Genomic DNA, 24,839 nt, shown 5'->3' on the forward strand with positions numbered 1-24,839 from the left:
GTTCTGGCTCCCAGACAGGGAAGAGAAATTTTTCCTTCCTCAAGGAAAAATATTCTTCCTCAAGTTCAAATATTCACTAATATATTAACTAATATGACACCTACATACTGGTAACAAGAAATGGAACTCAGCTAAAAAGCTGCACACTCACAACTGCAATCAATATTATGACTGGTTAAAAAGAAATAATATCTCTCCCCACCCCATCTCTCTCTCTCTCTCTCTCTCTCTCTCTCTCACACACACACACACACCCACACACACCCCTACCCATTATCTGCCACAGAAGAGAAGCTCAAAAAATACTCAGCAACTGATAACTTTAAGCACGCCCATTCACTGAGGGTTTAATAAAAGTTTACAAAGTACTTTCCATGGATCCTAGTTGTCTATGAAATAAAACCTGGCCTTGAGTCCCTCTGTGACCCATTTCCAGTTTTATCTGCCTGTATGTCCCTTCATTCACCCATACTCTGTCTCCAGTCAAATTGAACTAGTCCCTACTCCTTATAAATAATCCCCCAAATTTTACTGATAAACTTCAGCCAAAATCGCTTTGTCTCCAATGCTATATGTCTCAATCCTACCTAGTTCAAACACCACCTTAATTCATTCAATCTCACCCCTCTTAGGCCACTCTCCCACTTGCTCTCTCTGCTCCCTTATGACTCAAGTTGTATATGCATGAGTTAGTTTATACACATCTATTTCCACCTCCTAGAAGCAGAGACACCGAAGCAGAAATTAGCACACCTAGCACCCACATTTTGGTTTCTAAGCACCATTCTCCAATAACAGGAACCAAAGTTTGCAGAAGATGTTGATTCCAGGAATAGAGCAAGGAAAATACAAGTTGAGCCTGGAGCACCTTGTGGCTCCAGAAAATAAGCTCAAAAAAAGATGGGGACATGTTGAGAGGTCATAGGAGCTGATCTGGCAGAGCTCCAGTGGCCAAAGTTGGAACAACCTGAGGAACAAAATAATGATTGTGTTGGATTATCACCCACAGAATAAAATAATCATCATCTGTGAGTCCATACTGATAAAAATAATTAAATAAATAAACTGGGACAGCTCTTCCTTACAGAAGAATTGCAACTAATAAATATTCATTAAAATTTTAAAGAGCCATCAAAGCAAACCCTGTGCTTCTGGCTGTCCTCTCTGGCTGGATTAAATAATCCACAATGTTTAAATGAGTAACGTTTTTCACCTCCATTACAAACACAGCTGGAGCCAAGGCCACTGCCATCACCTTACACACAGGGAAGCAGAGGTGCTCTATGGTGCACCAGTTGCCTAAGGACCTAGCTCCAGGTCCAAAATGGCTTGAATTCCACCCAGAACCATCCAAATTTCTCCTTTAGGCCCTAGAATTCCAGGATTTCAGTTTTTTCCCCTGAATTACCTGTCCCTCTGTGACCTATCAAAACCCTGGTTATGCTTTAAGACCCAACATATTTCTCCAAGATTCCACCATGTATCAGGACTAATTTGGTTGCAAGTAGCAAAACATTGAACTCAGATCACCTTAAACAAAAAGAGGATTTCCTGGCACACGTAACTGAAAAGTTCAGTAGAGAGATAGCTCCAGGGTCAATTAGCCCTAGGGGTTCAGTTGACACATCTCTCCTTGATACTGGCTCCATTCACAAACAGGCTCTCTCCTCATGATGATAAGACATCTGCCAGAAGCTCTAAGCCAATATCTTACACTCTTAGCTATACCAGCAGAAAAGAGAGAGCTGCTATTCCCTAAAATTCCTGGACCTGATACTAACTGGCCAGGACTGATGAAGGTGCCCATCGCTGAGTCAATCACTAGGGCTACAAGAATGGACTCCACTGACTGCCCGGCTAGGGTTACATGCCCAGCCTTGGCACCAAGGATAGCATGAACACCACCCAAACCTCACTGGGTGTACATGAGATAGGGGTGTGTGGTAATTTGTAACTGTATTTGCCCCAGAAATACATGTCCTTAAACTCAATCCATCCCTATGGGTGAGAATCAATTGTAAATAAGACCTTTTGGTGAGGTTACTTCAGCTAAGGTCTGGCTCACCACAATCAGGATGGGTCTTAATCCTGCTACTGGGAGATCTTTATAAGCAGAATGAAATTCAAACAGAGAGGAAGCCATAGAGGGAGCAACCAGAAGATGAACCTCAACAGAATCTGGAAGAGAAGGGAGAGGCCAAGAGATGTCACCATATGCCTTGCCATGTGACAAGCTAAGGACCAATGATCGCCAGCAGCCAGCCCCAGAGCAGCACAGTCTTTGGGGAGAAAGTATCACTTTGATGAAGCCTTGATTTGGACTTTCTTTTAGCGTCAAAACCATGAGCAAATAAATTCCCATTGTGTAAGCTGAACCACTGCATGGTATCTGCTTGAGCAGCCAAGGAAATTAAAACAGATTTTGGTACCAGAAGAGTGGGATGCTGCTATTGCAAATACCAAAAAGTATGGAAAGAGCTTTGGAATTGCATAATGGATAGAGGTTGGAAGAACTGTGAGCTGCTTGATAGAAAAAGTCTAAATTGCTTTGAAGAGACTGTTGGTAGAAACATGTACTTTCAATGAAACCTTACAAGGAAATGATGAATGAATTATTGGAAACTGGAGGAAAGATGACGCTTGTTTTAAAGTGACAGAGAACTTGGCGAAATTAAGTTCTGATGTCAGATGGAAGGCAGAACTTGAGAGTGATGAACTTGGATATTCAACTAAGGAGATTTTCAAGCTATAAATGTGAAAAGTGCAGCCTGGTTTCTCCTTGCAGCCTATAGTGAAATGAGACAGGAAAGAGATAAACTGAGAACTGAACTCCTGGGTACAAAGAAACCAGAAATTGATGGTTTGAAAAATTCTGAGCCTATTCAGAACAGGACTCCACATGAGGGTTTAACTGAACATGGAACTAACTGGTCAGCAATTTCTGTGGAAGTCAGGATTGAAAATGCAGTTACCCGGGAAGGATCTGTGGAAAGGACTTTTGCCTGATGGTTCAGACTCCCATGAACTACATGCAAAGCCAACAAGTTTTTGCAAGATTTGTATGAGCAGAACCACTGCCAGACTAGACTGAAAGGGACAGAGAAGGGACAAACTGAAGGAAGAATGACATCAAGGGCAGAACCATGGAAGCCAAATTCTGACTGAACAGATCTCCTCAGGCCAAGAGAGTGGACCCACACTTGTGTGTGGAAAGAGCAGGTCTGCCCCTGTGCTCCACTCCATTGCAGGCCTTCCATTCCATTGTTCAAGAACAGGACTGGGACCCCAGTGCTTGGAGAGGGTGGATCCTTTCCTCAGTGTTCAGGGAGAGCAAGAACACTGCCCAAGTACTTGGAAGGGGTGGGGCTGCTGCTTTATCAGGCTATGCTAGTTTGGATATATTATGTCCCCCAAAAGCCATGTTCTTTAATGCAATCTTGTGAGGGCAGACATTAATCTTTTGATTGAGTGTTTCCATGGAGATGTGACTCAACCAACTGTGGGTGAGACCTTTGATTCAATCACTTCCACAGAGATATGGACCCCGCCCATTCAGGGTGGGTCTTAATTAAATCACTGGAGTCCTATAAGAGAGGTCACAGACAGAAGGAGCTGAGAGCAGCTGAGAGAGACTTTTGAAGAAACACTTGGGAGCTGACAGAAATGCTCAGTGATGCTTGGAGTTGTGGACAGAGGATGTTTGGAGATGCTAAGCTAAGAATGCACAGGAGCTGAGAAGGAGCTAAAACAAAACCCGGGACCAGCAGAGCCAGCCACGTGCCTTCCCAGCTGGCAGAGATGTCCTGGATGCCATTAGCCGTTCTTCAGTGAAGGTATCCTCTTGTTCATGCCTTAGTTGGGACACTTTATGGCTTCAGAGCTAAAAATTTGTACCCAAGTAGATCCCCTTTAAAAAAGCCAATCCATTTCTGGTTATTTTGCATAACGGCAGCATTAGCAAACCAGAACACAAGCCAAAAGACAAAACATGGATCCGTAGATAGCTCTCAGACTTTGAAATCTATTGGAGTCTACCCTAATGGATTTCAGAAGTGTTTGGCATCCTTGACCCCTGTTTTTCTTCCAATTTCTCCCAACAGGAATAGAAATGTTTGTCCTATCCTTGTCCCTCCCTTGTTTATCAGAAGCAGAAAACTTGTTCTCTAGGTTTCACAGGTCCACAAAGGAGAACTGTGCCCCAGGACAGACCACACCATAACCAATTTTGATGAGGCTCTGTACTTAGCATAGTTACTGAAATAACTTAAGGCTTTGGGATGCTGTGATGGAATGAATGTATTTTACATGTAGAAAGTACAAGTCTCTTTGGGGTCCAGAGGGTAGAGTGTAGTGGGTTTGGAACTATGTACCCCAGAAATGCATGTCCTTAAATTTAGTCCATCCCTGTGGGTGGGAACCCATTGTAAGTAGGACCTTTTAATGAGGTTACTTCAGCTAAGGTCTGGCCCACCTCAATCAGGATGGGTCTTAATTCTATTACTGGAGTCCTTGGTAAACAGAATGAAATTCACACAGACAGGGAGAAAGCCACAGAAGCAGCAGCCAGAAGCTGAACATCAACAGAACTCAGGAGAGAAGGGAGAGACCAAGAGACATGGCTCTGTACCTTGCCATGTGACAAGCAAAGGACCAAGGATCACTGGCAGTCACCTGAGAACACCACAGTCTTAAGGGAGAAAGCACTGCCTCAATGACGCCTTGATTTGGACTATCTTTTAACCTCAAAACCATGAGCAAATAAATTCCCATTGTTTAAGCCAAACCAGTACATAGTATTTGCTTGAGCAGCCAAGGAAACTAAACCAGGCTGATTTCCCCAAAGGAATGTTTGGGTGCTAATACCCAAAACAAGAATGGCTCCTGAGCTGCAAAACTAACAAATGTCTACCACATACCAACCCCTTGGTCAGAATTAACTTAATCCTGCTTCCTCCAAGCCCAATGCCTGGGGGTTTGTATCATCAGTGACTTTCTGGCTTTATGGACAGGCCAGTTCATCATACATGCCTTCTCTGATTTATAAACATCTTGGGCACCAAGAGTTTAGTTCTCCAAAGTATCTGGGCCCTGCCCCAGCCCCTCACCTGCCTAGCAAAGGGCTACTGTGCCCCTAGAAAACATTTCTTCATGTCAACAGAGCTGAGTCACTGAGCTCGTGGCCTGCCAGCTCCAACCTTGGAAGTGCTTCTCTAAGTCACTGCCTGCTGAGCTAGTCTCCTGGCTCCGATGTGCTCTGGGACCTGGAGATGCTAGCTTGACAGGTGAGATAATTACATTTTACCCTTCACTCATTCCTTTATCAGCCATGATGATGAGAACGGATAAGCACTCCAATGGAAGAAAACACTCCTGCAGTATTTACTTGTGCTCTTTATTGCCAGCCTGCCCCCATCCCCACCCTTTCCCAGGCACCACTCCTGGAGACAAACCTATACCCTGGGTTTGAAATCACCCTGTTATTTGGTGCCACCACCACGTGCTGCCAGGCTGCACTTGCCTGATCAAATCCCCCAAAGTTGTCAACTTCTCCGGGAGCTGCAATGCCACTGCCCTTCAGATGACTTACTCGTAAAAGGCAGCTGTCCTCACGACACCCCCTGCCTGTTCTTCAGATTCCCCAAGGCAGAGGCCTTGCCCTGTGCCCTAGCTTGCACCGCTGTAGAACACCACTCTGGTGGATTTCAAGTCCCACAGCACTGGTTAGATGGAGAAAGGGGGGAGGGAAAAACAGGAGGCATTAAGTCCCAGAAGCAGGTCCTTCAAGATCATCTGATAAAAACTAACATTTCATTCATGCATACATTCAACACACTATTCAGTGCCTATTATGTCCTGGGGACCATTCTAGAGCTAGGGACTCAAAGATACTCCACACAGACCAAGTCCTTGTCTTCATGGAGCATACCTGTCTCAGATATTATCTGTAGAATCCTCAGGAAGTGATAGAACTATCTCCAGTTTACAGACAAGGAAAACGGCAGCTCTGAAAAGTTAAATAACCTACCCAAAGCCAAGGCACAAGACCAGGTCATCTCACTAAAAACCCTGCACTCTTTCTGGGGCCCCTCCAAAGGCAAGAAGCTAGCAAGGGCAGCCTGGCATTGAAACAAACATTAAATCAATTCAGTCCTAGACATCATCACTAGAAGTAAAAGATACAAAAAAGAAAGACCTAATTGCTGACTAAAGGGACCCATAGTCTAAAGAGAGAAAGACATGGAACCAACTATCATCTGTGGTAGGAATAAAGAGGATAAAGTGATTGAATTCAAATAGGAAGATATCTCTGGAAGGCTACACAAGGAATGACTGTTTCCAGACAGGAAAATTGGGTACCTGAGGAACAGCATTAGGAGGGTGATTTCGTATGTTTCGAATATTATATATTTTGAATTATATACCATGTGAATGTCTCTCCCATTAAATGAAACTTTGAGGATGCAATCAACCAAATCCCAAATGTGGGAAATTCTACAGGATAAATGATCTGGTTTCTTTGACAAACAAACAGCTCAAAAAAAAAGGAGGAAGGGAGGAGAATGAATACAGCTTTTAAAAGATTTAGGAAGCATCAACCAAATACAATGTAGGTTCCTTGTTTGGATCCAGATATGAACCAACTAACTGTCAAGAGACATTTGGAGGACAAAAAAAGTAATCTGAACACAGACTAGCTATCAGAAGATTATTACGGCATAATGTCATTAGGTATGATAATGGTATTGTGGTTTTTTTTTTTTATAAAGATCCTTATCCGTTAGAGATACATACTGAAGTATTTACAGGTGAAATAATACAATGTCTGAGAGTTACTTTTAAATATTTCAGCAAAAACAAATAAATAAAAGATTAGATGAAATAAGATTGGCAAAATGTGGATAATTTCTTGACAGATCCATTCGGGTTCATTATACTTTTCTCTCTACTCTTGTGGACAGCTACAAATTTCTATAATGAAAAGTTTAAATAAAAATTAAAAATTAATTATACCCTCCACACAGGATGATTGAGAAGGAAAGTTTCACAGAAGGGGGGATGTTTGAGCTGAGTCAGGAAGGATGACTAGGAATTTTCTAAGAGTAAAGGTCATTTCAGGCTGAGGGATGGCCTGAGCAAAGACACGAGGTCCATCCATCACAAACCACCCCTCTGGAGGGACCAAAGGTGTCTACACTTGACCCCAAACTCAACCTACATCCCACAGAAATGCCCTCTTGCTTGGTCCCCAGCCCTCCCCTCACTGGGATATCTAGATGCTACATCAAAATCAACATCCCTGCTTCAAGTAGAGACAGCTCTACTCAGACCCACAAGAGGCCCCAATAGTCTTCAGAATATTGGAAAGCAATTAACCTCTTGCAATTGGGTTCTGCAGTTTGGAAGCCAGCTGAGTTATCTCAGGGACAGCCTACTTCCCTCCTGAGTCATCCCAGACACTTGCACTCCCCAGAAACACACACCAGCCTCCCCAACAGCCTCCTTGCAGATTAATCATCTCAGCACCACGGGATCCAGCCTGATGTTAGCCTGGCATCCCAGCCCCCCGCCACTAAAACACCTCCAAGCAAAAGGAAGAGACAGTCCCTCCTCCCCTCCTTCTTCCCAAACCCCCAATTGCCAGTGGCCCCAACCTCAATCCCCACCTCCAGCAGCTCACAGGAAGCTTGCTGGTCTGGCAGCCGCTTCAGGACTTACCCAGTCCTTCCTGGCTCAGATGGGTCCCAGCGATCCCTTACCTTAGACAGGAGCTGCAAGTACTCCTCTGAGCCGTAAGAGACATTCCTCAGGGAGGTGAGGTAGTCGTAACTGATAACCGCTGTCTGTGAACCAAGTGGGGGGGAAGGCTTAGGACCTGGACATCAAATCTTACTCCTCTGCCCAAGCCCTGCAGCTGCAGGCCCCAGACACAGGCTGGTATGTCTCACCCGTAAGATGCTCTGCCCCCAGATCTCAGCATGGCTGGTGTCTTCCTGTCATTCAGGGTGCTGAGCAACCACCAACAAAACGTAGCTTGCTCATTTGTTTCCTTGTTTCTGGACTATCTTCCCCTCGCTAGAGTTTAAGCTCTATAAATGCAGGGGCCTGTCCTTCCTGTTCACCAATGTACATGCAGTGCCTTTTACAGTACCAGGTAGACAGGTAAATGCTCAACAAATACTATTTGAATGAGTGCTGTTAGGTAAATTTACCCCACCTCTGTGTATCACAAATAAGCCTTTTTTGATATTTATGTACTGATTTGCTCTAATAACATAAGTTTTGACTCTGGGTCCCCCAGCCAAAACTCCAGAAGAGGTCCTCTTATTCTTGGTGAATCAGAAAATTATAAGCTCAAGGACATCTCAAGTACGGAGGAGCCTTGGGAATTATCTAACCCAAACCTTTCTTTTTATAATTAAGCAACTGAGGACCCTAGAAGCTAAGGGGCTTAATGGTTAATATTGAGCAGAGTGCTTTCCTTTGTCTGGAACCCCAGTGCTTTATTCCATTTGACTTATACTTGTTGATCACCAGCCACAAGTAAGACCTAAGACCTAGTCATGGAGCAATGTGCAAAGACAATCGAGACCAGAGCCTTGTCCTTTAAAGAATGTAAAGCCTAGAAGCTGGTTTATAAAGTATTGGTTAATATCCTCTTCCCTCCTTTCCAACTATTTAAACCCATAGGGTTCTTTTCGAGCCCTCTGTCCTCTAGAATACTCATCCTGACTGCAGCCCTCAGTGCTCACGCCTTTGGTGGAGGTTCCAGAGCAGTGGCCATCTAAGTAACTTCTCTTGACACACTACCAGACTTCAGATTGCTTTTAACCCAATCACGTGCACCCTCCTCCACCAGAAGCATCTTGACGGCTGACACCGGGTGAGGCAGTTCGTTTCTACTCCGCTAAACTCATAAGACAATGCTGGGCCCAAAAAACCCATCGGCAAACACTTAGGATTATTTCATATTCCATAGCCTATTTGTTCAAAGTCTGTCTATCTTGATTCTGTGACTCTAAAATGAGATAGCTTCTCCTAGAGAGTAGGCACCACACAAGTGGCCTCTTCTCTGAGCAAGGCTCAGGAGAACACTTGGACAACACTGGGTATTAAGGAAATGTTTAGATTACATCAAGGAGAAGATAGGATGAGCTCATCCTGCAGCAGATAATGGAGGAAAGAGAGCACAGAGCATGTGGCAAGCACCCAAAGATGCAGCAATTATATAGAAATGTCTGTCTGGGAGAGCCACTTTCAGCAGAGTTAAGGGGACATGATCACATCAGGACAATGTTCTTACTGAATCAAAAATTCTAAAGGTCAAATATTCAATTCAGATTCTCTGTCAGTTTAGGGATCAGAGAGGAACAAAGTTCTCCATGAACCTAAGACATTCTATGAGCCCTACATCAGTAACCATTCATACCAACTCACTTGAGAATGGTCAAGTTTTCCGATGGAATTTAATCAAAGCCACAAAGGCCTCCTTCCCTGCACGTTTGCCAAGGAGAATTAACCCTCTGACTCTGTCACTAAAATCAGATACAGAATATAAAAGGTAAAGGCTTCAGAGAAGAGATGCTGTGCAACCCTATTCTACTTCTTCAGGATGGCAGAGGTGGTATGTACAAGACTCCACAAGCGTGCACGCCCATGATACATGACCAGTGTGTCCATCTGCTACAGGTATGAACATATGCAAGTAACACTGCAGCTCCTTGGCCACCCTCAAAATGAGAAAAACCTACCGTAGCAACTGCTCTGCCTACCCGGACAGCACCAAAGTCATTAGGGTCCAAGTACTTGTTACTGTAGAGGTAGAAGCCGGAGGCAGCAAGAGCCATGCTGGTCCATGAGGCAAGCTTTAGTGCCCTTCTGGCCATAGCATCTGATCCTGCAGAAGGAAGGAAGGAAAGAGAGAGCAGTGGTTAAGGGTGTTATAGTCAGTCAGACCTGGGTTCAAATTCCGGCTCTGCCTCTTAATAGGGTTTATGACTTCGGGTCATTTCCTTAATCTCACTGAGCTTCAGTTTCCTCATTTGTTACGAAGGGACAATACCTACCTCAAAAGTTGATAGGATAAAATGAGACAACGTACATGAAATGCTTAGCATAGTACCTGGCACAATTTAACTCCCAAAGTCAGTGTCAGCCCTATTCTAGACACTGGGGAGAGACTGAACAAAACAAAGTTCTTGCCCCAGTAGAGTTTATAATCTAGAGAGGTGACAAATAATAAGCAATGGATATATATTAGAATATTAGCTGGTATCAGGTGCTGAGAAGAAAAGCAAAGAGGGCAAGCAGACACAGAGTGACAAAAGGATACTGTCTTAGGGAAAGCACGGGATGTGTTAACCATTGTTACTTGTAACTGTTATTATACCACCATACACACAGAAGCATCATCAGCCCTCTAGACCCAGGTCAAAAGTGTTCAGGCCAAAGCCAAACAGGCAGCTGGACAGAGCAGCCAGGTAAGCCCACCACATCTGGCTGATTTTCAAAATATTTATTTCAGTTACAGTCGACTATCCCTCATCTAGACTGTAAGCTCCTTAAGGGCAAACACCACAGCTATTACTCTTTGTTTCGCACAGTTCTGCTCAGTGTCCACCTGATGATCTGATCTGTTTAACCAAACTCATGTTTCCAGAGGGCCTCTCTCTTAGTCAGTGGCAGCAAGCAGCTCCCAGCCCCGATACCTTCTGCCCACCCGCTTCCACTGCTCAGCCCACCAGGTGGCTGCAGAGTTGCTTTTTGGAGCCATTGCACCAAATGGGCTGTTTCCCCTTCAATTCCTGAACATTCTCCATCAAACAAAATCCTCTGTCATCCTGCAGTGATCAGGGAAGAGGGCCCAACAGGAAAAGTGCACCACCAAGCACCCGCAGGTTGGAACAGGCCTGCAAACCCTACCCAGACACAGCAGGAAGGTTCAAGTAATCACCCTGTCTCCTGCCTGGCACTCTGTCTTGCGGCCATAACTTCCCTGCTCTGTGCCTCTGTTTCCCCTTTATATGGGGACTATTGCTGGAAACAGTTTTGTCTTCATTTTCTTTAAAATCTATTTTGTCTCTCTCATAACAAAGCCACACTGATATTTTTTAAAGCATCCATAAGATATATCTTTTTCCATCCTTTTGCTTTCAACTTACATTTCATCCTGTTTCTCTAAACAGGATTTAGTTGCTTTTTTTCTGTTTGCATTTAATATAAATTAATAATATATAATTAAGTGGCAGAGGCAGGATTTGAACCCAGGTCTGACTGACTATGAAACATTTAACCTTAGCCAGGCTTATCTGAATGCTCTGATCACCTGCTTTTTGGCTTTGACCTGACCACTTTTGACCTGGGCATTTGCATTAAATATAATTCACCATCTTATTTTATCCTTTCTATCTGTCCTATCTGTTGTGTTTCTTGTCCTCGACTTTCTTATGTATAACTAGCATCTCAGTGACCAGAATTTGGCACAATTACTAAAAGGGCCATCATATATTGCACAAACTACTCAAACGTTCCCCATTCCAAGCCCAGTTCCCCATACCCCAGCTAACCTTCACTCTGCCACTCATTACCATCCTCTTCCTAACCCATGGTCCATTCACATCACTCCTATCTCCCCTCCACCTACCCCAAAGTCCAAATTCTCTAGCATTCAAGGCCCACCACATTCTCATTCCAACCCACCTTTCCAGCTTCATCTCCCAAAATATCCCTCCACACTCAATCCCTCCTTATTCCTTTAAGAAGCCTTTTGTGATCTGATTACTCAGAATTCATCATTCTTCTCTCTCCAGTCTCATTATGCACTGCTTTTGAGACTATATCACAAAAGATATATTTTGAGTCCTATTAATATCCTTTACAAGGGCCTGTATCTGCCCCCTCCACTAGATGCAAAGGGTAGAATTTGTTAACAGATAAATGAAAAAAATAAGTCTGCTAGTATATAAGTGATCGAATGAAGGCGTGAATGAGTGGCCAAGTGAATTTTCCCCCTGTCTATTCTCAACATGGAAACTAAGGTCTGATCATGCACTCCTCTGCTCCAAACTCTCCAATGGCTCCCGCCTCCCTCAGATGAAGAGCCAAAGGCATGGACTATAAGGCCTATATGATCTGACTTCCCTTTTTCCTCTCGGTTTCAGCCCCTTCTAGGTTCCCCCGTGCTCACTCCACTCCAACCACACGGCCCTCCATGCTTTCTCAAACATACCAGTTACATTCTGGCCTCAGAGATTCTGTACTCACTATTCTCTCTGCCTAGCACAAGGACTGGCACACGTTTTCTGTCAAAGGTCTTACAGTAAATACTTTAGGCTTTGCAGATCTTGACACTTCTGTCACAACTACTCAACTCTGGGTTGCAGTGCAAAAATAGCCACTGGCAATACGTAAAATAATGGGCCTGGCCAGATTTGGCCCTTGGGCTGGGGTGTGCCAAACCCTGGCCTAGCACATAGTGGGTGTTCCAAAAGCACTTACTGAATGAATGAATCAATGATTGGCTAAACCATGCCACCTGAGGCCTGTGCAGACAAGTGGCCCAAGTAAGAATCTCTTATCCAGGGCAGAGGCCACCCTTGGCCTTGAAACCACCTCTGGGCAAGAAAACCACAGCGAAGCAGACACAGCTCCCAAGACCTGGTTTTCATGCAAATGTCCTCAGTAATAAAAGAGGTGGAAACTGAAATACATAAAATAGATGATACAGGAACAAAACTGTCTCTAAATAATAGACTGGAGTTGGAGTTTTCCATAAGGTGTCAGTGAGTCTTTAACATGCAAACGAGTTGCTTCCCTCCGGGTTTTTTAAAAGACCCTGTCAGCCGTGAAATATGTCTGTCGATGAAAAACACCTTTCATTATTAAACACTTTGCTAATGAATCCCCTGCCCTGTTGTGTTTACTTGCCTTTTTGACTTTCACCAGTTACCTCTCATAGCACACACAACTTAGAGGGGTCTGAGACCACCAAGATCCTAAATCCTAATCATTAGATAATTAGCAGTAACTAATCTTTACAAAGCCCGTTCACACACATTATCTAATTAGATAATCCACACAACCCAGTGAGATAAGACAAATATGATTACCGTCCCCAGGTACAAATGAGGAAACCAAGGAGCAGAGAGGGTGAGTGATTTGCCCCAGGTGGCTCAACTAGGAAATGGTAGAGTAAGGGTTTGAATGGGGCCTTCCCACTCCAAACACTCAGCCCTTCTCTTTATGACAGGTGACCTCCTTGACTGGGACACCTGGACACCATGCACCAAGGTTCTCGCCACCACTCACGAGTAACCGCATCAGCTATCGAGGGCAGGGACTATGACTTCTGACCCTCTACTATGCCAAGCAGTGCCAGGCAGGTGGAAGGAGCTGGTTGAAGCACTAGAAACAGCACATCACAGGATCAACCAGCACTTCTCTCTAAAAACAGCCCAGTTCAGTCTTTGAAACATTAAGGAGTACTGCAATTTTACACAACTGTTCTACTGTCCAGTAATGATCAGAATGGCATCCATCACGCTGGACCATGGGAAACAATCTGGTGGATCACAAAACAAGGTAACAGAAAAGTCTGGGAAGTTCTACAAAAGGGAAGTTCATGACACACACACACCCCACCCCACCCCACCCCACCCCCAAAAAAAACCTGTCCTTCCTCTGTACAGAACTAAATGGGGAACTAATCACTTACTTGCCACTCATGGGGTCAGTGAGTGGCTAGGCCTTTTCAGTTACCACACATCTAAGGCTGGACTGGGTCCACCTGAGCTGTAACCTCACAGTACTCGCCTCTTTCTTCAGCCCCTCCCCATGCCTAACACATAGTAGGTGTTTTGAAACCAGAAGCCTGGAATCACCTCTCCCCACTTGGTGCATGGGTGAGGACAGCCACAGAGGAAAGACATTTAGGGCCCTAATTCCATTCGTACCATAAAGTGGCCACAGCCTCCTCCCATGTCTCTAGAGAGAAGACTATTTCTTCTTTTCTGTCACCCCCACCCCACCCCAGACCAGAAATAGACCCAAACTACCCTTGGAGAGAATGATCAGGTCTTCAGGGTAACCTGGTCCCTGGTAGGGACAAAAAGCAAACAAGGTAAATACAAGGTAACTCAAGTCTGGGAAGACTATGAGTCAGTGCCCAGGGACCATCGACTTGGCCTGAGAAGGCGTGCAGTCTGCGCTGGCCGGCAGATTGTCATGCAGCCCAATGTAGGAGCCACATTCTACTCATACTCTCATTCCTGGTATCTGATGTCCACAAAGTACTCAAATACATATTTGATTAAATAAAGGAACCCCCCCAATTGATGCCAAGGTCCCCAAGTAGATCAGGGAAGAAGACCTCACCCAGGCAAGGAATAGAAATTCTCCATTCAGTACATCTTGGGAAAGGGAGATTCAGGGAGAAGAGTGGAAAGCCAAGGGCAAAGAGCGAGCAGCAGGTAAGAGAAGAAAATGGTGTGAGCTTCAATAGGAGAGTCAACTACATTTTGAGGTGCATACTATTAAAGCTTCATTCTACAAAGAAGGAAGTTGGATTTTAGAAAAGTTAAGAAACAAGGCCAGGAAGCTAGTAAGAGATGGAGCCAGAACATGGTTCCAAGTATGTCTGCTCCAAACCAAAAGAGCAAAGGGATGGAGAACAAACGGCTTGTTGGGCTCTGACATGGACCACTGGAGTCCCCCCAACATGGAAATTTAAACCCAGGGGTTTGAACCAAGTATTATTCTTCTCTTATATGCTCCTTGTCTGACAAGAAAACAAGTGTATATCAGACAATAAAATATAAGCTCTCCCAGCAGAGGTCACTTGTCAAATCCATAAGGGCTGTTGAGAAATGGCCAAGCAAACAATGACACAATAAGGTAGAATATGTCACCTGGAAAAATGACACAAGTTTAGACGACATGAAAATCTGATTTTAAAGTAATGTGGGGGCTGGGGAGAACTAACAGAGTACAAAGTATTATGCATGTGTTTACTATAACTACAAAAGTAAAACTGGCAAACAAGGATCAAAAAGACCCATAACCAGATGTGAAGAGTTGGTTTCCTATAAAACAGTGGTACTCAAAGAACGGTCCCTGGATCAGCATTTCATTTTCTGGGAGCCTGTTAGAAATGCCAGTTCGTGGTCCCCACCCCGGACCTAGTGAATCAGGAATTGGGGGGATGAGATCCAGCATTCTGTGTTGTAACAAGCCCTCTGAGTGATTCTAATGCACACTAAAGTTTGAGAACCTCTACAATAAGATGTTTGAAGAAAACGTGTGAAGGCATAAAGACTAATTCACTTCAACTGGGCAAATATTTCTAGAGCACCCACCAAGTGATAGGAACTACGGCAGTGATCAATCAGTACTTGTTGCACTGGATGACTTCCTAGTTAGTAGAAAGTAATGTCACTTGACCCGAGGAGAGGGTTGTTCTACGTGTCTTCCAAAGGCTGTTACCACACACCGGCCGTCAGTAACACGCAGGTACTGTGCGTGCTGGAAGCGCAGAGCTCTGTAAAGCGTCAGCTGCCTTTGCTTGGAGCTCAAAGGCCACCCGAGGGTGAGAGCGTCTGAGTGAGCCACCTGCTGCCCTCCTCCAGCCCACCTCCTCGGGCGCACGCAAAACCGAAGTAAACAGTCCACACTTTGGTCCCCACCGGCCCTGGGGTGCGCCAACCTCGAGAGTCTCTGCAGAGGGGTCGAAGCACCGCGAGTCCCCGCGGCCACGTGACCGCTCGCCGGGTCCCGGGTGACAAAGTCACAGAGCCCGGGTTCCCTCCCGGCTCCCTGGGTGGCTACAGCGGCCAGTGTAGGGTAGGCGCCCGGCGCGCCCACACCGGCTCCTCCCGCGCTCCTCGCGGCACTGGCTCTGCGCTGACCTCCAGCGGGCAGCCCCTACTCACCCGGAGGGAAGCAGAGACGCCGCAGCCCGGTAGCGAAGAACGCGCAACGAACGTCTCTCTACGCCACATCCCGATTGCGTTTAGTTAAGACGAGGTGCCGCGCGGCCTGCCGGGACTTGTAGTTCTTCGGGGTTCCTTGAGTCGCGGGGACAAGGGCAAAAGGACGACCACAATCCCCCTGGACCGCTCCCGCGGAAGGCCTAGGGAAGAGGGTTACAGATCCTTTATCTGTCAGGTGGACTTGTTTCTGTGCCTGGGCTTCGGAAGCAGAATCTTGCTGAAAACTTTTTCCAAGAGGGATTGCAAGTAGATCACAGTTAGTGTTTAATGGAGGTTAGAGTTGTAAGTTTTTATATTTTTAAAAAGGTATTAGAACAAGTTTGCAAGGAGAAAATTTGCTGACCAGTTATTGATGGATAAAGATATGCTGGCTAATCTTAGTTATCTTTGGTCCTCATTCGTTCATCATTGACCTCTATTTATCAAATGTTTATTTATAAGATGTACTTTGGAGACATTCATCAGAAATTCATGCATTCTGCAAACATCTATTGAGCTCTTTCATGAGGAAACAGATAGGGTGGGAATTCTACCAGTTCAATGCAAATCCAATCAAATTTCCAACCAGATTTTTTTCTGAACCTTCCCAAACTAATCTAAAATTTGTGTGGAGAAACAAAAGGCAAAGCATAGCTAAAACACACAAAGAAAATAACCTCTTTCAGGACATGCCCTTCCATGTATCCATATTTACTATAGGGCTATAAAAATTAAGACCATGTGATGTTGGTACAGGCATAGGCAGAGGGAAGAAATGAAATAGCCTAGAGAGCCCAGAAACAAATCCAGGCAAAAACAGACTCTTAATAAATGGCAGGCTGGCTTTATCGATCAATGGGGGAAAGACAGACTACCAATATATGGGACTGGAACAGCTGGTTGCCTGTTGGATCCCTTAACTCACCCCAGGCACAAAAATTGTTTCCAGGAGGATTAAAGACTTTAAATGGGAAAGGTAAAATGAAAACTTTTAAAAGAAAATAAAGGAAAAAATCATGATCACAGGGTGTAGTTTATTAAATGACATAAGCACAAACTCTAAAAGAAAAGTTTGAGAAATTTGGACTACATTAAATTTAAGAATGCTTCATCAGAAGACATCACAAAGAAGAAGAAAAGACAACCCACAACTGGGAGAAGATAATTGCAGCATAGAGATAACAGTGGTATGGCATTGAATAATACAATCCCACCATCTCAAGCTTGCCGTATAGAGGCGTTAAAATAAGAAAATGAATAATTTCCAAATGGTATGAGGACTGAACAAAGGGATAGAGGTCTCAACAAAGTGGTAAAGGAATACAATGACGGAATATTAATTTTGTCTGGGATTTTGAAAGGCTCCATGGACTAAGAACTCTACTTATAGGCTGGGAATTAAAGGTTGAATAGGGGTTCCCCCAAGAGAAAGGGGTTGGGGAACAGCCCCAGGCAGAGGAAGTCAAATACAGAGGCATAAAGATACAGTAAAAGCTATGAAGACATTTAAATTAAAAATTGAAAACCCAAAATCACAGGAAAAGAACAGAGAATAAATATATTTAAAACTTACTGTAGTTACTATAAGTGAACATTAAGTTTAAGTATGAAATTGTTACCAGCAGATTGGCAGTTATCCCTGGGGAATGGGAATTGTGGCAGGAGTATTGGGGGGGGGGGAATAGGGGGAGTTAGAGGATTATCAGTTTGCACTCTTTTGTAGTACTTGAACTTTTTATAATGAATGGGTATTAACTCATATAATTAAAAATTAATTTAAATTTTTTAAATGTTAGCAGACTTTCTATTAAACATGGTAAATTGATTATACCCATGAAATCCACTCCTCCCTGAAATCCTATGAAAATAACAGGAAAGGAATTAAAAAGACGTAACACCAAGAAAGAACAAGAGAGGAGACAATTGCAGGTAAGAAAAGTCAAAATATAAATGTGGGAAGCTTCAAAGCAGGAGCTTTTAAAACAAACCAGTGCCTGAGCCACATGCCTGAGATTCTGATTTTAGAGTCTAGCTGTAATTCTTAAGAGCTCCCTGGGTGATTTTAATGGGCAGTTTAATGGGAAGGCCCCATCAAGAGGCAGCACAGCGGAGGGGAAGGCCCAGTGGATTGAGAGCAGTGCTTCACACATCAGAATCAGCTGGGGAGCTTTAATAATCCTCCCAGGCCACACTGCATCTCTTAAATCCGATCTCTGGTGGGGGGATCCACACACAGGTGTTTTGTAGAACTCCCCAGAGCATTTCAATTCTCAACCAAAATTAAAACTATTGATTGAGAATCCAGGGAACTCTTGTTTGCACTGTGTGACTTACAGCAAGCTTTCTAATTTGTCTGAGCTTTCGTTTCCTTCTTGATAAAATGGAGTTAACGCTATTATCTGTGCTACCTACCTCAGAAGTTCCTGTGAGGATCGAGTGAGATGGCATGAGTGCTTTGGAAACTAAATATTGCTTACAAATGTGTTCACATCACACTTAGAAGAAAATCCAAACTCTTTACCTGACCCACAGGCTTTGTTTGTTTGTTTGTTTTTGTTTTTGCTTTTTATTCCTTGGTTCAAAATCTGTAAGGAACAGAAATGGGGTGATTCACATTTGCCACCCTTTACAACCCCCTGCTCAAGGGCTGAGTCAGCATTACCTATCACTGTTATGATTCAGAGGGTATGAAACAGGGAGACCCTTTTTCCTTCCTCCTGTTTTAGGAGATGACTCAGGAGGAAAGGCTCTATGTCAACACCATTCTCCCCAGACTCACACCTCATGGCAAGGCCCCATCCCTCTTTCTGTCCGTCTGGCTTACTCTAATCCTCAACCTGCCAAGCTGGCTGCTGCCTGGAGGCCCTTGCACTTGTTGTTCCCCTAGGTCTTCAATTACCTGCTACTTCCTGGCAATTTGTTCTCTGCTTCAGCATCACCCCTCCTGGGAGGTCATTCTTCATCACTCCATCAACCTACCCCCTATATCTCTTGAGACATACTCTATCCCCTTATGCTGCTTTATTTTTTTTATTGTAAAATATAACATATTTACATAAAAGTAATAACTTTCTAAATGCAATTTAACAAGTAGTTATATAGGAAACTTCCAAGAATGTTATGGGTTATAGTACCATAGTTTCAGTTATTTCCTTATTGTGAAATATATCATATATACAAAAAGGTGATCACTTTCAAATTACAATTTAACAAGTAGCTATATAGCAAATTGCAAAGAATGTTATGGGTTACAGTTCCACCATTTCAGTTCTTTCCTTCTAGCTATTCTAATACCATAGCTACTAAAAAAAAGAAAATTATATAAAGATTCAGTATTCAGAATTTATTAAATTCTATCTTGTCTGTTGCTACCCCTTCCTCTAGTTTAATCACTTTCCTGATCTTCAGGGATGTGTAGGCAGTGACCACCCTAACTTGATCACATTGTAAAGGGGTGTCAGCATTATAGGAAAAGGAGACACAACTTGTACTTGATGTACTTGAAGAGGCTGTTGCCTCTGAGATTTGGGACTTAGCTAGCATAGGAGCTCTCTGGAGGATTTAAGTTTCTGAACAATAAACTTAGCAAGTGAAACTTTTAAAGAGTCTCAGATAGGGACCTGGATAGTCTTCAGGATTTTCAGGACTACTGTTGATTCAGTTTATCATACTGTGGCCATTTGGCATATCTAGCTGAAGCTTGCTTAGGAGTAATCCCCAGGACAGCCTGTCAACCCTATTTGAAATCTCTTAGCCACTGAAACCAAATTTTGTTTCCTTTTCCCCCTTTTGATCAAATAGGCATTCTCAACCCCTCGATGCCAGGGTCAGGCTCATTCCTAGAATCCGTATCCCAGATTGCCAGGGAGACTCATTCATCTGGGGGGTCCTGTCCCACGTCAGGAGGAGGGTGGTGAATTCATTTGCAGAGATGGGCTGAAAGAGAAAAAGTCCACATTTGAGCAACAAAAGAGGTTCTCTGGAGGTGACTTCATGGTATAATTATAGGTGGGCCTAGCCTCCCCTTTACAGCCATAAGTTTCACAAGAGCAAGCCTCAAGTTTGAGGGCTTGGCTTGTAAAGTAGAGAGTTCCTAAGTTCACATAACATATTTTATGTTCACGATAATCCAGCCATATCTCCCATTATCATCGCTTAGTGGTACAATCCTCATTGCTGTCCATTTTAAACAATTATCATGACCCAAAACAACCCACAGCCGTTTTCAGCCTTAATTACTTGTCCCTAGTATTTGTGTGGTACTAGTAAGGTATTCTACATAATTATAGTCCATAATATGGAATAGGTAGATTTTTCCCATATACCACTCACTTATAAATTCTCTATACCAGTATCATACCTTAGAAGTATATCATGCAAGCACCTATCTATATTTGTAATGCTGATCTGTGGGATACATTCCTTTAAACACCCCCTTTAAATCCTTTTCACCTTCAATGCAGCTCTGATACTTATAACCGTATTAAAACACAATCCTTACTCCTATCCAATTCCATACCTTTAAATTCACCCTCATTAACATATCTGAATATATTAGGTTGTCATTCTCCCTTAACTAGCTTCTGTCTGTCCCCAATATTGTACAAAATAAGGCACTGATTTTACATTGTTCAGGGAGTTCATAGCAGTGGTAACATACAGTATCTCTCCTTTTGTGTCTGACTTATTTCACTCAGCATTATATCCTCAAGGTTCATCTATGTTGCCATATATTTCGGGACCTCATTCCTTCTTACCGCTGCATAGTATTCTATTGTATGTAATTACCACATTTTGTTTATCTACTCGTCTATTGAAGGACACTTGGATTGTTTCTATCTCTCAGCTACTGTGAACAATGCCTCTATTAAACAGTGGTGCACAAATGTCTGTTCGTGTCAATGCTTTCAGACCTTCTGGTTACATACCGAGAAGAGGAATTGCCAGATGGTAAGATAATTTGATATCTAGTTTTCTGAGAAATGGCCAATCTGTCTTCCACACCAGCTGTACCATTATATATTCCCACCAGCAGTGGATAAGTGTTCCAATTTCTCCACATCCTCTCCAGCATTTATTGTTTCCTGTTTGTTTAATGGCAGCCATTCTTATTGGTGTGAGATGGTGTCTCATTGGGTTTTGAATTGCATTTGCTAATGAAGAGGAAAATTTTTTCATGAGTGTTTTAGCCATTTGTATTTCCTCTTTGGAAAAATGCCTTTTCTTATCTTTTGCCCATTTTATAACTGGGCTTTTTGTGATATTGTTGTTGAGTTGTAAGTTTTCTTTATATATGCAGGATTTCAGTCTCTTATCAGATATATTATTTCCAAATATTTTCTCCAATTGAGTTGGTTGACAAAATCTTTTGAGGCCCAGGAGCCTGTAATTTTGAGAAGTTCCCATTTATCTATTTTTTTCTTTTGTTGCTTGTGCTTTGGGTGTAAGGTCTAAAAAGATACCTCCTATTACTAGGTCTTCAAGATGTTTCCCTGTATTATCTCCTAAAAGTTTTATGGCACAGTCTTATATATTGAGGTCTTTGATCCACTTTGAGTTACTTTTCATATAGGGTATGAGGTAGGGGTCCACTTTCATTCTTTCGGATATGGATATCCAAAATCAAATGCTTTTTCAGCATCTATCAAGACGATCATTTGATTTTTTCTTATTTGGTTTGTTAATGTGTTGTATTACATTGATTGATTTTCTTATGCTGAATCACCCTTGCTTGCCGGGAATGAACCCCACTTGATCGTGGTGTATAATTCTTTTAATATGCCTTTGGATTCAATTTGCAAGTATTTTGTTGAGAATTTTTGCATCTATATTCATTAGGAAGATTGGCCTATAGTTTTCCTTTAGTAGTGTCTTTATCTGGTTTTGATATCAGAGTGATATTAGCTTCATAAAATGAGTTATGTAGTGTTCCTTTTTCTTAAATTTTTTTGAAAGAGTTTGAGCAGCTACGGTGTCAATTCTTTTTGGAAAGTTTGGTAAAATTCCCCTGTGAAGCCGTCTGGCCCTGAGCTTTTATTTGTAGGTACATTTTTGATGACTGTTTGGATCTCTTTGCTTATGATTGGTTTGTTGAGGTCTTCTATTTCTTCTTGGGTCAGTCTGGGTTGTTCATGTTTTTTGGGGATATTGTCCATTTCCTCTTAATTGTGTAGCTTGTTGACATGCAATTGTTCATGTTATCCTCTTATGTTTTTTTTTTTATTATTATTTCTTCAAGGTCCATAGTAATTACCCCACTCTCATTTCTGATTCTGTTTGTTTGGGTCTTCTCTTTTTGACTTTTTCTGTCTAGCTAAAGGTCTGTCAATCATGTTGATCTTCTCAAAGAACCAACTTTTGGTTTCATTTATTCTATTTGTTTTTTTTTTTTTTGTTGTTCTCCAGCTCATTTGTTTCTGCTTTAATCTCTGTTATTTCTTTTCTTCTACTTGCTTTAGGGTTAGTTTGCTGATCATTCTCTAGCCTCTTCCATTGTTCAATTAGGTCTTTGGTGTTAGCTCTTTCCTCCTTTTTAATGTATGCATTTAGAGCTATAAATTTCCCCCTCAATACCGCCTTTGCTGCATCCCAAAAGTTTTGATATGTTGTGTTCTCATTTTCATTTGTCTCTAGTTATCTACCTATTTCTCTTGCAGTTTCTTCTTTGACCCACTGTTTGTTTAGCAGTGTGTTGTTGTTCCAGTTTGCTAGTGCTGACGTTTTGCAAAATACCAGAAATGGATTGGCTTTTATAAAGGGGGTTTATTTGGTTACAAAGTTACAGTCTTAAGACCATAAAGTGTCCAAGGTGAAGCATCAACAATAGGGTACCTTCACTGGAGAAAGGCCACTGACATCTGGAAAACCTCTGTTAGCTTAGAAGGCACATGGCTAATGTCTGCTTGCTCCCAGGTTGCGTTTCAAAATGGCATTCTCCAAAATGTCAGCATCAGCTTTCAATGGCCATCTTCAAAATGTCTCTCTAAGCTGCAGCAGTACTGATCTCTTTCTGTCTGAGCTTTTATAGGGCTCTAGTAAACTAATCAAGACCCATGCCCAATGGGCAGGGCCACACCTTCCCCATGGAAATAATCTAATCAAGGTATTACCCACAGTTGGGTGGGTCACATCTCCATGGAGACAACCTAATCCAAAGATTCCAACCTAATGACCACTAATATGTCTGCCCCCACAAGATTGCATTAAAGAACATGGCATTTGGGGGGCATAATACATCCAAACTGGCACAGTTGTTTAACCTCCATATATTTGTGAAAGATCTGGTTCTTTAGTGGTTGTTGATTTCTAGTTGCATTCCATTATGGTCAGAGAATGTGCTTTGAATAATTTCAATCTTTTTAAATTTATTAAGACTTGTTTTTTTCCCCAGCGTATGATCTATCCTGGAGAACATTCCATGAGTGCTAGAGAAGAATGTATATCCTGGTACTTTGGGATGTAATAATCTATATATTTCTGTTAAGTCTAATTCACTTATCATATTGTTTAGGTTCTCAATTTCCTTATTGGTCCTCTGTCTAGTTGTTCCAGCTATACAAGAGAGTGATGTATTGAAGTCTCCCACTATTATTGTAGAGATGTCTGTTGCTCCCTTCAGTTTAGCCAATGTTTGTCTCATGCACTTTGGAACTCCTTGATTGGGTGCATAAACATTTATGATATTTCTTCTTGGTGAATTGTCCCTTTTATTAATATATAGGATCCTACTTTGTCTCTTATGATGTTTTTGAATTTTAAGTCTATTTTGAGTGATATTAGTATAGTTACCCTTGCTTTCTTTTGGTTGCAGCTTGCATAGAATACTTTTTCCATCCTTTCACTTTCAGTCTCTTTGTGTCACAGGGTCTAAAATGAGTCTCTTGTAAATGGCATATTGATGGGTCATACTTTTTAATCCATTCTACCAGTCTGTTTCTTTTAATTGGAAAATTTAATCCAGTCACATTCAAAGTTATCACTGTGAAGGCAGTTCTTGAACTGTCCTTTGTTTTTTAATTTTCAGATCTATTTTTTCCCCTCTCTCTCCTTTTTTCCTTTAAGTTACATTTATCAATACTCTTCAGTTCTGTACACTTCTGCAGACCTCTCTCTCCTTTCTTTCTCATCTGGTAGAGCTCCCTTTAGTATTTCTTGCAGGGCAAGTCTCTTGTTAACAAATTGTCTCAGCATTTGTTTGTCTGTGAAAATCTTAAACTCTCCCTCAATTTTGAAGGAAAGCTTTGCTGGATAAAGAATTCTTGGCTGGCAATTTTTCTCTTTCAGAATCTCAAATATGTCGTACCACTGCCTTCTCACCTCCATGGTGGCTGCTGAGTAGTCACTGCTTAGTCTTATGTTTCCCTTGTATATGGTGAATCGCTGCTCTCTTGATGCTTTCAGAACTTTCTCCTTCTCTTCAGCATTTGACAATATGATCAGTATATGTCTCAGAGTGGGCCTATTTGGATTTATTCTATTTGGAGTTCATTAGACATCTTTGATTTGCATATTTTTGTCATTTAGAAGGGTTTGGAAGTTTTACCCAACAATGTCTTGAAACACTCTTCCTAGCCCTTTACTATTCTCTTCTCCTTCTGGGACACCAAACATTTTTATATTTGTGTGCTTCATGTTGTCCATCATTTCTCTGTGATCCATTTCAAATTTTTCCATTTTTTCCCACCATTTGTTCTTTTTAGTGTTCACATCCTATTGTCTGTCATCTACTTCACTTATTGTTTCTTCTGCCTCTTCAAATCTGCTGTGTGTCTCTAGTATATTTTAAATTTGAGCAACAGTATCTTTTATTTCCATAAGATCTGCCATTTTTTTATGTACCCTTTCAAGATCTTCTTTATGCTATTCTAGAGTCTTCCT

General features: G+C 42.5%; 1 protein-coding gene across 5 annotated transcripts in view; it reads right to left on the bottom strand.

Moving 5' to 3' along the window:
- ADCK1 (aarF domain containing kinase 1) overlaps positions 1-16,036 on the bottom strand; it is a 126,844-nt gene extending 110,808 nt beyond the window's left edge. For 3 of the 5 annotated variants that reach the window (XM_037832179.1, XM_037832180.1, XM_037832175.1), the window contains exons 1-3: positions 15,351-15,958; positions 9,750-9,895; positions 7,758-7,841 (exon numbers count right to left, since the gene is read on the bottom strand). In XM_037832179.1, coding sequence (XP_037688107.1) covers positions 7,758-7,841; positions 9,750-9,884 — 219 coding nt within the window. In that variant the 5' untranslated portion in view covers positions 9,885-9,895; positions 15,351-15,958. Of the gene's footprint in view, positions 1-7,757; positions 7,842-9,749; positions 9,896-15,350 lie in introns of all 5 variants that reach the window. The other 2 variants (XM_037832178.1, XM_037832176.1) reach the window with 2 other exon arrangements.
- Positions 16,037-24,839: the final 8,803 nt, after the last annotated feature.

Source organism: Choloepus didactylus, chromosome 4, assembly GCF_015220235.1.
Source record: "Choloepus didactylus isolate mChoDid1 chromosome 4, mChoDid1.pri, whole genome shotgun sequence".
Classification (NCBI taxonomy): Eukaryota; Metazoa; Chordata; class Mammalia; order Pilosa; family Megalonychidae; genus Choloepus; species Choloepus didactylus.